Consider the following 17,716-nt stretch of genomic DNA (forward strand, 5'->3'; position numbering starts at 1 on the left):
TTATATATAGAATAACAGATACCCGGGAGTGAGTTACAGACTGGAATCTAATCGAGGGGTTCAGGGTGGTTTATATATAGAATCACAGATACCCGGGAGTGAGTTACATACTGGAATCTAATCGAGGGGTTCGGTGTGGTTTATATGTAGAATAACAGAGACCCGGGAGTGAGTTACAGACTGGAATCTAATGAATGAGTTAAGAGGTGATGGGTTATATATAAATGCAGTCCAAAAGTGCGCCTGTGACTGTGTTGTTCTAATCACCTGTGTAAGACTGAGTTGAGTGATGTTCCCAGTCTGATGGTCAGCTTCCGCTGGAACTCTGTGACAGAGACGAGGGGTTAATTGTGCATCCACGGTATGAGACAGTGCTTAACCCACAACACAAGATTGTTCCTCCCGCACCAATCCCAGCCACACGAGAATTTACATCTCCCTAATAGTGTAGACAGGCCCCTCAGATTTAACACTGGCCCTCTGACAGTGCGGCGCTCCCTCACTACTGACCCTCTGACAGTGCGGCACTCCCTCAGTACTGACCCTCTGACAGTCCGGCGCTCCCTCAGTACTGACCCTCTGACAGTGCGGCACTCCCTCAGTACTGACCCTCTGACAGTGCGGCGCTCCCTCAGTACTGACCCTCTGACAGTGCGGCGCTCCCTCAGTACTGACCCACTGACAGTGCGGCACTCCCTCAGTACTGACCCTCTGACAGTCCGGCGCTCCCTCAGTACTGACCCTCTGACAGTGCGGCACTCCCTCAGTACTGACCCTCTGACAGTGCGGCGCTCCCTCAGTACTGACCCTCTGACAGTGCAGCGCTCCCTCAGTACTGACCCTCTGACAGTGCGGCGCTCCCTCAGTACTGACCCTCTGACAGCGCAGCACTCCCTCAGTACTGACCCTCTGACAGTGCGGCGCTCCCTCAGTACTGACCCTCTGACAGTGCGGAGCTCCCTCAGTACTGACCCTCCGACAGTGCGGCACTCCCTCAGCACTGACCCTCTGACAGTGCGGCACTCCCTCAGTACTGACCCTCTGACAGTGCGGCGCTCCCTCAGTACTGACCCTCTGACAGTGCGGAGCTCCCTCAGTACTGACCCTCTGACAGTGCGGCACTCCCTCAGCACTGACCCTCTGACAGTGCGGCACTCCCTCAGTACTGACCCTCCGACAGTGCGGCACTCCCTCAGTCCTGACGCTCTGACAGTGCAGCACTCCCTCAGTACTGACCCTCTGACAGTGCGGCACTCCCTCAGTACTGACCCTCTGACAGTGCGGAGCTCCCTCAGTACTGACCCTCCGACAGTGCAGCACTCCCTCAGCACTGACCTTCTGACAGTGCGGCACTCCCTCAGTACTGACACTCTGACAGTGCGGCGCTCCCTCAGTACTGACCCTCTGACAGTGCGGTGCTCCCTCAGTACTGACCCTCTGACAGTGCGGCACTCCCTCAGCACTGACCCTCTGACAGTGCGGCGCTCCCTCAGTACTGACCCTCTGACAGTGCGGCACTCCCTCAGTACTGACCCTCTGACAGTGCGGCACTCCCTCAGTACTGACCCTCTGACAGTGCGGCACTCCCTAAGTACTGACCCTCTGACAGTGCGGCACTCCCTCAGTACTGACCCTCTGACAGTGCGGCACTCCCTCAGTACTGACCCTCTGACAGTGCGGCACTCCCTCAGTACTGACCCTCTGACAGTGCGGCACTCCCTCAGTACTGACCCTCTGACAGTGCGGCGCTCCCTCAGTACTGACCCTCTGACAGAGCGGAGCTCCCTCAGTACTGACCCTCTGACAGTGCGGCGCTCCCTCAGTACTGACCCTCTGACAGTGCGGCGCTCCCTCAGTACTGACCCTCTGACAGAGCGGAGCTCCCTCAGTACTGACCCTCTGACAGTGCGGCACTCCCTCAGTACTGACCCTCTGACAGTACGGCACTCCCTCAGTACTGACCCTCTGACAGTGCGGCACTCCCTCAGTACTGACCCTCCGACAGTGCGGCACTCCCTCAGTACTGACCCTCTGACAGTGCAGCACTCCCTCAGTGCTGACCCTCTGACAGTGCGGCACTCCCTCAGTACTGACCCTCTGACAGTGCAGCACTCCCTCAGTTCTGACCCTCTGACAATGCGGCACTCCCTCAGCACTGACCCTCTGACAGTGCGGCCCTCCCTCAGTACTGACCCTCTGACAGTGCGGCACTCCCTCAGTTCTGACCCTCTGGCAGTGCGGCACTCCCTCAGTACTGACACTCTGACAGTGCGACGGTCCCTCAGTACTGACCCTCTGACAGTGCGGCACTCCCTCAGTACTGACCCTCCGACAGTGCAGCACTCCCTCAGTACTGACCCTCTGACAATGCAGCACTCCCTCAGCACTGACCCTCTGACAGTGCGGCACTCCCTCAGTACTGACCCTCTGACAGTGCGGCGCTCCCTCAGTACTGACCTTTTGACAGTGCGGCACTCCCTCAGTACTGACCCTCTGACAGTGCGACGGTCCCTCAGTACTGACCCTCTGACAGTGCGGCGCTCCCTCAGTACTGACCCTCTGACAGTGCAGCACTCCCTCTGTACTGACCCTCCGACAGTGCGGTGCTCCCTCAGTACTGACCCTCTGACAGTGCGGCACTCCCTCAGTACTGACCCTCTGACAGTGCGGCACTCCCTCAGTACTGACCCTCTGACAGTGCGGCACTCCCTCAGTACTGACCCTCCGACAGTGCGGCATTCCCTGAGTACTGACCCTCCGACAGTGCGGTGCTCCCTCAGTACTGACCCTCTGACAGTGCGGCGCTCCCTCAGTACTGACCCTCTAACAGTGTGGCGCTCCCTCAGTAATGACCCTCTGACAGTGCGGCGCTCCCTCAGTACTGACCCTCTAACAGTGTGGCGCTCCCTCAGTACTGAACCTCTGACAGTGCGGCGCTCCCTCAGTACTGACACTCTGACAGTGCGGCACTCCCTCAGTACTGACCCTCCGACAGTGCGGCGCTCCCTCAGTACTGACCCTCTGACAGTGCGGCACTCCCTCAGTACTGACCCTCCGACATTGCGGCGCTCCCTCAGTACTGACCCTCCGACATTGCGGCACTCCCTCAGTACTGACCCTCTGACAGTGCGGCACTCCCTCAGTACTGACCCTCCGACATTGCGGCGCTCCCTCAGTACTGACCCTCCGACATTGCGGCGCTCCCTCAGTACTGACCCTCCGACAGTGCGGCGCTCCCTCAGTACTGACCCGGAAGGACAGGCTCTCGGGGGTTGATGCTGCTGGGCAGAGGCACCCGGCCTGTCCGGAGGAAGTCGGTCACCAGCAGCCTGAGGCGGGACTGGTTCAGGGTGTCCATGACGACAGCTCTCACTGCTCGGAGGTTGGCGTACAGGTGAAGCAGAGTGAAGAGGGTGTACAGCAGGTAGGTGAGGCTGTGGGAGCAGGAGTGGTGAGACTGGGGTCAGTAGCGTCGGAGACTTGTCCTGCCCACCCCTTCCGCACGCCCCTTCCCAGGCGGTCGCCCCTGCAAAATTCCCGCCCGCCCCCTCCGGAATATCCGGGAAAATCCCAGCCCCGTTTGACGCTCAAGTCTCCTCCCTCCTCTCCTCCCGGATGAAAATTCCCATTCCTCCCTCGAGATACTTCGAATGACATATCAGGAATTCCGATGTATCCCGAGCCTCAGATCCTGCCCAAAACCCCCTCCCCCGATTCGGGAGCGCTCCGAATTTTCATCTTCCAGTTCCCATCTCCCACGTGTCTCCCCATGCGGCCCTCCTCCCCGCAACCACCCCCAGACCCATTAACCGTTCTCGGTCAACCCAGTTTCTCACTCCGACATGCAGACTGGCGCAGGAATCGCCACCTCTCAATCCCGCCCCCCACCCGCCCCCCACCGCGGAGCCAACTTACACTAGAAAGAGTGCAGAAAAGATTTACTAGGATGTTGCCGGGACTTGATGGTTTGAGTTATAAGGAGAGGCTGGATAGACTGGGACTTTTTTCCCTGGAGCGTAGGAGGCTTAGGGGTGATCTTATAGAGGTCTATAAAATAATGAGGGGCATAGATAAGGTAGATAGTCAACATCTTTTCCCAAAGGTAGGGGAGTCTAAAACTAGAGGGCATAGGTTTAAGGTGAGAGGGGAGAGATTCAGAAGGGCCCAGAGGGGCAATTTCTTCACTCAGAGGGTAGTGAGTGTCTGGAATGGGCTGCCAGAGGTAGTAGTAGAGGCGGGTACAATTGTGTCTTTCAAAAAGCATTTAGATGGTTACATGGGTAAGATGGGTATAGAGGGTTATGGGCCTAGTGCGGGCAACTGGGACTAGCTTAATGGTAAAAACTGGGCGGCATGGACTGGTTGGGCCGAAGGGCCTGTTTCCATGCTGTAAACTTCTATGATTCTATGATTCTACCTTCCCGAGATGTCCAAACGATTTTCCCCCTTCACACCGGATTCCTCCTCTGTTCTTCCCACCCCCACCCATCCCGCTCCAGACCTCCGAGTGTCGGATACCCGCCCCCCCCCCCCCCCCCCCCCCCCCCCCCCCCCCCCCCCCCCCGGGATCCGGCGTGGTTTACGTACATGATGTTCGCAGCAACCAGGGGGGTGAGGATGAGGCTGACCAGCAGTCCCGGCAAGATTGACCAGCGGTCTCCTGCGGAGAGAGAGAGAGAGAGGGAGACGGAGAGAGAGAAAGAGGGAGACGGAGAGAGAGAGAGAGGGAGACGGAGAGAGAGAGAGAGGGAGACGGACAGAGAGAGAGAGGGAGACGGAGAGAGAGACAAGACGGAGAGAGAGAGAGAGGAGAGACGAGAGAGAGAGACACACGCACACTGTGGCGACCACATCAACACGCGGTGGGAATCCGATCACCTACCCTCTCCGTGCATGGGTGTGCAATCACGTACGAACACACACGTGCCCATCCCACCACCACACACGCACGAAACACACGCACGCATACACTCAGACACACACTCAGACACACACACACACTCAGACACACACACTCAGACACACACACTCAGACACACACTCAGACACACACTCAGACACACACACACACTCAGACACAACACACTCAGACACACACTCAGACACACACACACGCACACACACTCAGACACACCCTCAGACACACCCTCAGACACACCACTCAGACACACACCTCAGACACACACACACACTCAGACAGCACTCTGTACACCAGACACTCGACACGCACACACTCACTCAGACACACACACCACGCACACAACACTCAGACACACACGCACACACTCAGACACACACACACTCAGACACACACACTCAGACACACACACACTCAGACACACACACTCAGACACACACACTCAGACACACACTCAGACACACACACTCAGACACACACACTCAGACACACACCTCAGACACACACACTCAGACACACACACTCAGACACACACACACTCAGACACACACACTCAGACACACACACTCAGACACACACACACTCAGACACACACTCAGACACACACTCAGACACACACTCAGGACACACACAACGCACACACACTCAGACACATACACACACTCAGGCACACACACGCACACTCAGACACACACACACTCAGACACACACACACTCAGACACACACTCAGACACACGCACGCACACACACTCAGACACACACACACTCAGGCACACACACACACACTCAGACACACACACTCAGACACACACTCAGACACACACTCAGACACACACACACTCAGACACACACACACTCAGACACATACACTCAGACACACACACGCACACACTCAGACACACACGCACACACACTCAGACACACACGCACACACACTCAGACACACACTCAGACACACACACGCACATACACTCAGACACACACACACTCAGGCACACACACACACACACTCAGACACACACACTCAGACACACACACACTCAGACACACACACACACACTCAGACACACACACTCAGACACACACACACACACTCAGACACACTCTCTCTCACACACACACTCTCTCACACACACACTCTCTCTCACACACACTCAGACACACACACTCAGACACACACACTCAGACACACACACTCAGACACACACACTCAAGACACACACACACTCAGACACGCACACTCAGACACACACACACTCAGACACACACTCAGACACACACACACTCAGACACACACACACTCAGACACACACACTCTCACACACACACACTCTCACACACACACACATTCAGACACACACACTCAGACACACACTCAGACACACACACACTCAGACACACACACTCAGACACACACTCAGACACACACACACTCAGACACACACACTCAGACACACACACTCAGACACACACACTCAGACACTCAGACACACACACACACACTCAGGACACACACACACACACTCAGACACACACACACACTCAGACACACACACGCACACACACTCAGACACACACACTCAGACACACTCTCAGACACACACACACTCAGACACACACACGCACACACAGACACACACACACTCAGACACACACACTCAGACACACACACACTCAGACACACACGCAGACACACACACACTCAGACACACCCTCAGACACACCCTCAGACACACACACACACTCAGACACACACACACACTCAGACACACACACGCACACACACTCAGACACACACTCAGACACACACACTCAGACACACACACTCAGACACACACACTCAGACACACACACTCAGACACACACACACACTCAGACACACACACTCAGACACACACTCAGACACACAACACTCAGACACACACACTCAGACACACACACTCAGACACACACACGCACACACACGCACACACACTCAGACACACACACACTCAGGCACACACACACACACTCAGACACACACACACTCAGACACACACACTCAGACACACACTCTCAGACACACACACTCAGACACACACCCTCAGACACACACACACACTCAGGCACACACACACACTCAGACACACACGCACACACACTCAGACACACACTCAGACACACACTCAGACACACACACACTCAGACACACACACACTCAGACACACACTCAGACACACACACGCACACACTCAGACACACACGCACACACACTCAGACACACACTCAGACACACACACGCACATACACTCAGACACACACACACTCAGGCACACACACACACACACTCAGACACACACACTCAGACACACACACACACTCAGACACACACACTCAGACACACACACACACACTCAGACACACTCTCTCTCACACACACACTCTCTCACACACACACTCTCTCTCACACACACACACTCAGACACACACACTCAGACACACACACTCAGACACACACACTCAGACACACACACACTCAGACACGCACACTCAGACACACACACACTCAGACACACACTCAGACACACACACTCAGACACACACACTCAGACACACACACTCTCACACACACACACACTCAGACACACATACTCAGACACACATTCAGACACACACACACTCAGACACACACACACTCAGACACACACTCAGACACACACACACTCAGACACACACTCAGACACACACACACTCAGACACACACACACTCAGACACACACACTCAGACACACACACTCAGACACTCACACACACACTCAGACACACACACACACACTCAGACACACACACGCACACACACTCAGACACACACACTCAGACACACATTCAGACACACACACACTCAGACACACACACACTCAGACACACACTCAGACACACACACACTCAGACACACACGCAGACACACACACACTCAGACACACACACTCAGACACACACACTCAGACACACACACTCAGGCACACACACACTTAGACACACACACACTCAGACACACACACTCAGACACACACACACTCAGACACACACACTCAGACACACTCAGACACACACACTCAGACACACACACTCAGACACACACACACACACACTCATGCACACACACTCAGACACACGCACACACACTCAGACAGGCACACGCGCAAACACACACACGTACGTACAGGTCACACACACTCAGACACACACACTCAGACACACACACACTCAGACACACACACACTCAGACACACACACTCAGACGCACACGCACACACACTCAGACACACACACTCAGACACACACTCAGACACACACTCAGACACACACTCAGACACACACACTCAGACACACGCACACCCAGACACACACACACTCAGACACACACACACTCAGACACACACACTCAGACACACACACTCAGACACACACTCAGACACACACACACTCAGACACACACACTCAGACACACACACACTCAGACACACACACACTCAGACACACACACTCAGACACACACTCAGGCACACACTCAGGCACACACACACACACTCAGACACACACACTCAGACACACACACTCAGACACACACACTCAGACACACACACACACACACTCAGACACACACACTCAGGCACACACACAATCACACTCAGACACACACACACTCAGACACACACACTCAGACACACACACTCAGACACACACACTCAGACACACACACACTCAGACACACACTCAGACACACACTCAGACACACACACACTCAGACGCACACACACTCAGACACACACTCAGACACACACACACACACTCAGACACACACACTCAGACACACACACTCAGACACACACACACTTAGACACACACACACTCAGACACACACACTCAGACACACACACTCAGACACACACACTCAGACACACACTCAGACACACACTCAGACACACACACTCAGGCACACACACTCAGGCACACACTCAGACACACACACACACTCAGGCACACACTCAGGCACACACACACTTAGACACACACACTCAGACACACTCTCAGACACACACACACTCAGACACACACACGCACACACTCAGACACACACACACTCAGACACACACACTCAGACACACACACTCAGACACACACACACACACACACACTCAGACACACACACACGCACACTCAGACACACACACTCAGACACACACACTCAGACACACACACACACACTCAGACACACACACTCAGACACACTCTCAGACACACACACACACTCAGACACACACATGCACACACAGACACACACACACTCAGACACACACACTCAGACACACACACTCAGACACACACACACTCAGACACACATGCAGACACACACACACTCAGACACACACACTCAGACACACACACTCAGACACACACACTCAGGCACACACACACTTAGACACACACACACTCAGACACACACACTCAGACACACACACACTCAGACACACACACTCAGACACACACACTCAGACACACTCAGACACACTCACACACACACTCAGACACACACACACACACTCAGGCACACTCAGACATACTCAGACACACACACTCAGACACACACACACACACACACTCAGACACACGCACACACACTCAGACAGGCACACGCGCAAACACACACACGTACGTACAGGACACACACACTCAGACACACACACACTCAGACACACACACACTCAGACACACACACACTCAGACACACACACTCAGACGCACACGCACACACACTCAGACACACACACTCAGACACACACTCAGACACACACTCAGACACACACACTCAGACACACGCACACTCAGACACACACACACTCAGACACACACACTCAGACACACACACACTCAGACACACACACACTCAGACACACACACTCAGACACACACACACTCAGACACACACACACTCAGACACACACATACTCAGACACACACATACTCAGACACACACACTCAGACACACACTCAGGCACACACACAAACACTCAGACACACACACTCAGACACACACACTCAGACACACACACTCAGACACACACACTCAGGCACACACACAATCACACTCAGACACACACACACTCAGACACACACACTCAGACACACACACTCAGACACACACACACTCAGACACACACACACTCAGACACACACACTCAGACACACACTCAGACACACACACACTTAGACACACACACACTCAGACACACACACACTCACACACACACACTCAGACACACACACTCAGACACACACACTCAGACACACACACACACACTCAGACACACACTCAGACACACACACACACACACTCAGACACACACACTCAGACACACACACTCAGACACAAACACACTCAGACACACACTCAGACACACACACACTTAGACACACACACACTCAGACACACACACTCAGACACACACACTCAGACACACACACTCAGACACACACTCAGACACACACACTCAGACACACACACTCAGGCACACACTCAGACACACACACTCAGACACACACACACTTAGACACACACACTCAGACACACTCTCAGACACACACACACTCAGACACACACACGCACACACACTCAGACACACACACACTCAGACACACACACACTCAGACACACACACTCAGACACACACACTCAGACACACACACTCAGACACACACACACACACACACACACTCAGACACACACACACGCACACTCAGACACACACACTCAGACACACACACTCAGACACACACACACACTCAGACACACACACGCACACACACTCAGACACACACACTCAGACACACTCTCAGACACACACACACACACTCAGACACACACACGCACACACAGACACACACACACTCAGACACACACACACTCAGACACACACGCAGACACACACACACTCAGACACACACACTCAGACACACACACTCAGACACACACACTCAGGCACACGCACACTTAGACACACACACACTCAGACACACACACTCAGACACACACACACTCAGACACACACACTCAGACACACTCAGACACACACACTCAGACACACTCAGACACACTCACACACACACTCAGACACACACACACACTCAGGCACACACACTCAGACACACACTCAGTCACACGCACACACACTCAGACAGGCACACGCGCAAACACACACACGTACGTACAGGACACACACACTCAGACACACACACTCAGACACACACACACTCAGACATACACACTCAGACACACACACTCAGACACACACGCACACACACTCAGACACACACTCAGACACACACACTCAGACACACACACTCAGACACACACTCAGACACACACACACTCAGACACACACACACTCAGACACACACACACTCAGACACACACACTCAGACACACACACTCAGACACACACACTCAGACACACACACTCAGACACACACACTCAGACACACACTCAGGCACACACACACACACTCAGGCACACACACTCAGACACACACACTCAGACACACACACTCAGACACACACACTCAGACACACACACACACACTCAGACACACACACTCAGACACACACTCTCAGGCACACACACACACACACTCAGACACACACACACTCAGACACACACACTCAGACACACACTCAGACACACACACACTCAGACACACACACTCAGACACACTCTCAGACACACACACACTCAGACAAACACACGCACACACTCAGACACACTCACACACATACACACACACACGCGTGTGTAATAGTAAAAAACGCTTATTGTCACAAGTAGGCTTCAAATGAAGTTACTGTGAAAAGCCCCCAGTCGCCACATTCCGGCGCCTGTTCGGGGAGGCCGGTACGGGAATTGAACCCGGACTGTGGCCTTGTTCTGCATTACAAGCCAGCTGTCTTAGCCCACTGTGCCACACCAGCCCCTACACACACACACACACACACCCTATTACAATCTCGGACTAGACCCCAGCAGTAGCCAGGATATTGGGCAGAATTCCCAATATATTATTTTAATGTTGTCAGACTGTGAGGAGAGGATTCCTCGCTCCAGCAGTGACTTCACAAATAAATGGGGATGTGGTAGATGAAAACAAACGTTATTACTCACACAGCATTAAAATATCTTTAACTTCACACAGGAAAATAGCTGACAATGACCCCTTAAATGATGCTAATCAATACCGTGACACAACAACCCTTAACTGCTATCTTTACTCCCACTAAACAACAACCATCTCAGCTCTCAATCCACTTGTAAATACAGTGAGCACTCAGGCAAACTTGCTTCAGAGATGTTCTTTGAGACCTGTTTTCAGAGACAGACCAGAATCCTGGCAGAACAATGCAGGAACTCCAGCTGAAGTCTTCAGAAGCTGTCTTCACGGTTTGACTTCCAGGAACCCACTGAACAATCTCTGCTAACGTGCCTGATCCCCTAGCTCCTCCCATTAGTTACCTCACCATACCAAGCTGAAACACAATGGGCGGGATTCTCCGACCCCCCGCCGGGTGGGAGGATGGCGGGGTCTGGCGCGACTCAATGGGCCCCGGGGCTGACCTAATTCCCCGCCCGTTTGTTGCCGGTGTAAATTAGAGTAGTTCCCTTACCAGCAGGACCTGGCGGCGCGGGCGGGCTGGGGGGGTCGCGGGGGGGTGCCCCCACGGTGGCCTGGCCCGCGGTCGGGGCCCACTGATCCGCGGGCGGGCCTGTGCCGTGGGGGCACTCTTATTTTTCCGCACCGGAGGCTGTGGTCGCCGGCATTCCCGGTGCGGAAGCGAATCCCTCTGCGCATGCGCGGGGTTGACGCCAGCATGCGCTGGCGCTCCCGCGCATGCGCAGGCTCGCACCGGACGGCGGAGGCCCTTTCCCGCAAGCCGGCTCCGGGAGGATTCCGCACCTTTGGGGCGCCCCGACGCCAGACTGGTTCACGCCACTCTGTCCCGCCGGGACCCCCCCGCCCCGCCGGCTCCGGGAGAATCCCGCCCAATGTATCTAATTAACTACTCCACAGGGAACCCCGTTAATCCAAGCAAAACTGCACTAGCCCAAGCTTTTACGATGCTTTAATTGCACCTCTGTCTCCCAAAACCTTTCAAAGCAGAATTCTTTACAAACACGTCTGCAGCGGTCAAACGCACTAACCCAGGCTTCCTGCACCAAAAACCTATCACATAACATATCTGATGTTCCGACACCATCACAACACACCCGCAAGGCCAAATCTGCGCACAGCAGCCGGCTGCAAGCGGCCTTCAAAATGGCCGCAAACATGTAAATAAGATGCAGCCGCACTGCGCACGCGTGCCTGACCATCGGCGCGCACGCGCAGTGCGGCCGGTTCTTTTTTAACCGGTTGCAGCTTTTTGTTTTACAAGTTCGGGGGGAGGTTTATTTGATAACATTTTACAGGAAAAAAAATGCTGAACTTTGGACAGATGGAGACTCCAGACTTTCCGACACCGGAAGGCTTCACCTTCATCCAACAGGTTCCATTGGAGGAGCGTGTACGAGGGCCAAAGGGACCCAAAACCATTTCCTCCATTTTTATCAGCAGCAAACAGGGGAGGAGAAAATAGTGGGTCGCGAAGGTCGGCCAGCGTGGGTCGCGAAGGTCGGCTGGCGTGGGTCGCGAAGGTCGGCCGGCGTGGGTCGCGAAGGTCGGCCGGCGTGGGTCGCGAAGGTCGGCCGGCATGGGTCGCAAAGGTCGGCTGGCGTGGGTCGCGAAGGTCGGCCGGCGTGGGTCGCGAAGGTCGGCCGGCGTGGGTCGCGAAGGTCGGCCAGGTTGGGTCGCGAAGGTCGGCCGGCGTGGGTCGCTCAGATCGGCCGGCGTGGGTCGCGAAGGTCGGCTGGCGTGGGTCGCGAAGGTCGGCTGGCGTGGGTCCCGAAGGTCGGCCGGGTTGCTTCGCGAAGGTCGGCCGGCGTGGGTCGCGAAGGTCGGCTGGCGTGGGTCGCGAAGGTCGGCTGGCGTGGGTCCCGAAGGTCGGCCGCGGTGGGTCGCGAAGGTCGGCCGGCGTGGGTCCCGAAGGTCGGCCGGGTTGGGTCGCGAAGGTCGGCTGGCGTGGGTCACGAAGGGCGGCCGGCGTGGGTCGCGAAGGTCGGCCGGGTTGGGTCGCGAAGGTCGGCCGGCGTGGGTCGCGAAGGTCGGCCGGGTTGGGTCGCGAAGGTCGGCCGGCGTGGGTCGCGAAGGTCGGCCGGCGTGGGTCGCGAAGGTCGGCTGGCGTGGGTCGCGAAGGTCGGCCGGGTTGGGTTCCGAAGGTTGGCCAGTTGGTAAAAATGGGTCCCCGGAAAAAAGATTGAAGAACACTGCCTTAAGGTAGCAGAGCAGGTGGACACAGTGGTTAAGAAGGCATATGGTAAACTTGCCTTTATTAGCCAAGGCATAGAGTTTAAGAGCAGGGTGGTTATGCTGGAACTGTATAAAACGTTAGGCCGCAGCTAGAGTATTGTGGCAGTTCTGGAATCCACATTACAGAAGGGATGTGATAGCCACTGGAAAGGGTGCCGAGGAGGCTTACCAGGATGCTGCCTGGGTTGGAGAGTTTGAGCTATGAGGAGAGATTGGACAGACTGGGGATGTTTTCCTTGGAGCAGAGGAGACTGAGGGGGGGACAGGATTGAGATGTATAAAATTATGAGGAGCGTAGATAGTCAGGAAGAAGCGTTTCCCCTGGGTGGGGGGGTCAGTGATCAGGGGGCAGAGATTTAAGGTGAGGGGCAGGAGGTTTAGAGGGGGTGCGAGGAAAAACCTTTCGCCCAGAGGGGGGGGTGGGAGTCTGGCACTCGCTGCCTGAAAGGGGGGGTGGAGGCAGAGACACTCAGAACATTCCAGAAGTATTTAGAGGTGCGCTTGCGATCCCAGGGCAGACACGGCTCTGGGACAAGTGCTGGGAAATGGGACTAGAATGGTTAGGCCGAAGGGCCTTTTCTGTGCTGTACGACTCTGTGACCCCCCCCCCCGTTAAAAGACTTACGAACGCGGAGGGCACCTACCTCGCTGGGGGAGCGGAGTGGGGGAATGAGAGGAGGGGAATGGGGAGGGGAGGGGGGGGAAAGGGGCAATACCTGGCTGCCATCCTTGGCCGAGACGTCGGCCATGTTGTCGCGCCTGGCCTGGTGCATGGTGAGGGCGGCGCGCGTCGCTCCGCCGGCCACCCCGACGATAGACTGGAAGAGAGAAAGCGGGGGCGGTGAGTGGAGGCCGGGAACTCCGGTGGCTGTCAGAGTCGGGTGTGTGCTGTGGGACTGGGGAGGTGTCAGGGAATCACAGCACGGGACACCACTTGGCTCTGGGTGGCTGGGAGGAACCGGGAGAATCTGTGACTTAACTTCCTCGTCCTGAAGGACTCCGGGACCATGCCAACCGCACCCACCACCAATGCCACCCCGACCCCCGAGGCACAGCGTCCTGCGTGAGGACCTCCCATGGCAATGCTCACAGTGCGAGGCCTGGCAGACCTCCCATGGCAATGCTCACAGTGCGAGGCCTAGCAGACCTTCCCTGGCATTGCTGCTGGTGGGAGGGCCAATCGACCGCCCGTGCCATTGCTCAGCGTGAGATTTAACACGCTCCCTGTCCACCCGCAAAGGCTCCCGGATTTCCAGTGGCAAGGCCCAGTTGGTGGAGATCATTATCCTGTGGCATTGCCCGGATGGGGAGGACCATTGAGCACGCGTCATTTCCTCTCTCAGTGAGGGTCACTGACTGCCGCCACCCACCCCCCCACTCCCGCGGGTGGAGTTTCTCAGATACAGACTATCGCTGCCCCATGTGGGGCTGCTCAGAGAGACAAGAGGATTGGCGTAGGATCCTCTGTGCACAGTGCGACCCCACCTTACCCACAAGTCCTTTCAGTCTAAACCATAGGGAATGGGAATGGAAATCGACCCACGGGTGTGCAATGTTCAACTCATTCGGCGATAGGGACCCACCTTGAACACTCCCGAGACACAGACAATGAGGGTGAAGGCGGGCGGAAAGGCAGGGGCTACAATCTCCATGAAGATCGCCACATCGTTCAACACATCAGCAAACAACCTGCAATCAGACACAGTATTCAACCAGGCCGCTCGGAACAGAGAGATCACCCTGCCCATCAAACACTCCCAGGACAGGTACAGCACGGGGTTAGATACAGAGTAAAGCTCCCTCTACACTGTCCCCATCAAACACTCCCAGGACAGACACAGCACGGGGTTAGATACAGAGTAAATCTCCCTCTACACTCTCCCCATCAAACACTCCCAGGACAGGTACAGCACGGGGTTAGATACAGAGTAAATCTCCCTCTACACTCTCCCCATCAAACACTCCCAGGACAGACACAGCACGGGGTTAGATACAGAGTAAAGCTCCCTCTGCACTCTCTCCATCAAACACTCCCAGGACAGGTACAGCACAGGGTTAGATACAGAGTAAAGCTCCCTCTACACTGTCCCCATCAAACACTCCCAGGACAGGTACAGCACGGGGTTAGATACAGAGTAAAGCTCCCTCTACACTGTCCCCATCAAACACTCCCAGGACAGGTACAGCACGGGGTTAGATATAGAGTAAAGCTCCCTCTACACTGTCCCCATCAAACACTCCCAGGACAGGTACAGCACGGGGTTAGATACAGAGTAAAGCTCCCTCTACACTGTCCCCATCAAACACTCTCAGGAGAGGTACAGCACGGGGTTAGATACAGAGTAAAGCTCCCTCTACACTGCCCCCATCAAACACTCCCAGGACAGGTACAGCATGGGGTTACATACAGAGCAAAGCTCCCTCTACACTGTCCCCATCAAACACTCCCAGGACAGGTACAGCACGGTTTTAGATACAGAGTAAAGCTCCCTCTACACTGTCCCCATCAAACACTCCCAGGACAGGTACAGCACGGGGTTAGATACAGAGTAAAGCTCCCGCTACACTGTCCCCATCAAACACTCCCAGGACAGGTACAGCACGGGGTTAGATATAGAGTAAAGCTCCCTCTACACTGTCCCCATCAAACACTCCCAGGACAGGTACAGCACGGGGTTAGATACAGGGTAAAGCTCCCTCTACACTGTCCCCATCAAACACTCCCAGGACAGGTACAGCACGGGGTTAGATACAGAGTAAAGCTCCCTCTACACTGTCCCCATCAAACACTCCCAGGATAGGTACAGCACGGGGTTAGGTACATAGTAAAGCTCCCTCTACACTGTCCCCATCAAACACTCCCAGGACAGGTACAGCACAGGGTTAAATACAGAGTAAAGCTCCCTCTACACTGTCCCCATCAAACACTCCCAGGACAGGTACAGCACGGGGTTAGATACAGAGTAAAGCTCCCTCTACACTGTCCCCATCAAACACTCCCAGGACAGGTACAGCACGGGGGTTAGATACAGAGTAAAGCTCCCTCTACACTGTCCCCATCAAACACTCCCAGGACAGGTACAGCACGGGGGTTAGATACAGAGTAAAGCTCCCTCTACACTGTCCCCATCAAACACTCCCAGGACAGGTACAGCACGGGGTTAGATACAGAGTAAAGCTCCCTCTACACTGTCCCCATCAAACACTCCCAGGACAGGTACAGCACGGGGTTAGATATAGAGTAAAGCTCCCTCTACACTGTCCCCATAAAACACTCCCAGGACAGGTACAGCACGGGGTTAGATACAGAGTAAAGCTCCCTCTACACTGTCCCATTCAAACACTCCCAGGATAGGTACAGC

The 17,716-nt window shown here is 55.0% G+C and overlaps 1 protein-coding gene across 1 annotated transcript in view; it reads right to left on the reverse strand.

Annotated features, from left to right (window-relative positions):
* Window positions 1–263: 263 nt before the first annotated feature.
* Window positions 264–17,716, reverse strand: part of LOC140396630 (RUS family member 1-like) — a 90,737-nt gene continuing 73,284 nt past the window's right edge. The window contains exons 7-12 of the mRNA XM_072485424.1: window positions 15,938–16,043; window positions 14,933–15,172; window positions 13,151–13,172; window positions 4,588–4,660; window positions 3,250–3,434; window positions 264–325 (exon numbers count right to left, since the gene is read on the reverse strand). Coding sequence (XP_072341525.1) covers window positions 264–325; window positions 3,250–3,434; window positions 4,588–4,660; window positions 13,151–13,172; window positions 14,933–15,172; window positions 15,938–16,043 — 688 coding nt within the window. The remainder of the gene's footprint in view (window positions 326–3,249; window positions 3,435–4,587; window positions 4,661–13,150; window positions 13,173–14,932; window positions 15,173–15,937; window positions 16,044–17,716) is intronic.

This window comes from Scyliorhinus torazame, chromosome 19, assembly GCF_047496885.1.
Source record: "Scyliorhinus torazame isolate Kashiwa2021f chromosome 19, sScyTor2.1, whole genome shotgun sequence".
Lineage (NCBI taxonomy): Eukaryota > Metazoa > Chordata > Chondrichthyes > Carcharhiniformes > Scyliorhinidae > Scyliorhinus > Scyliorhinus torazame.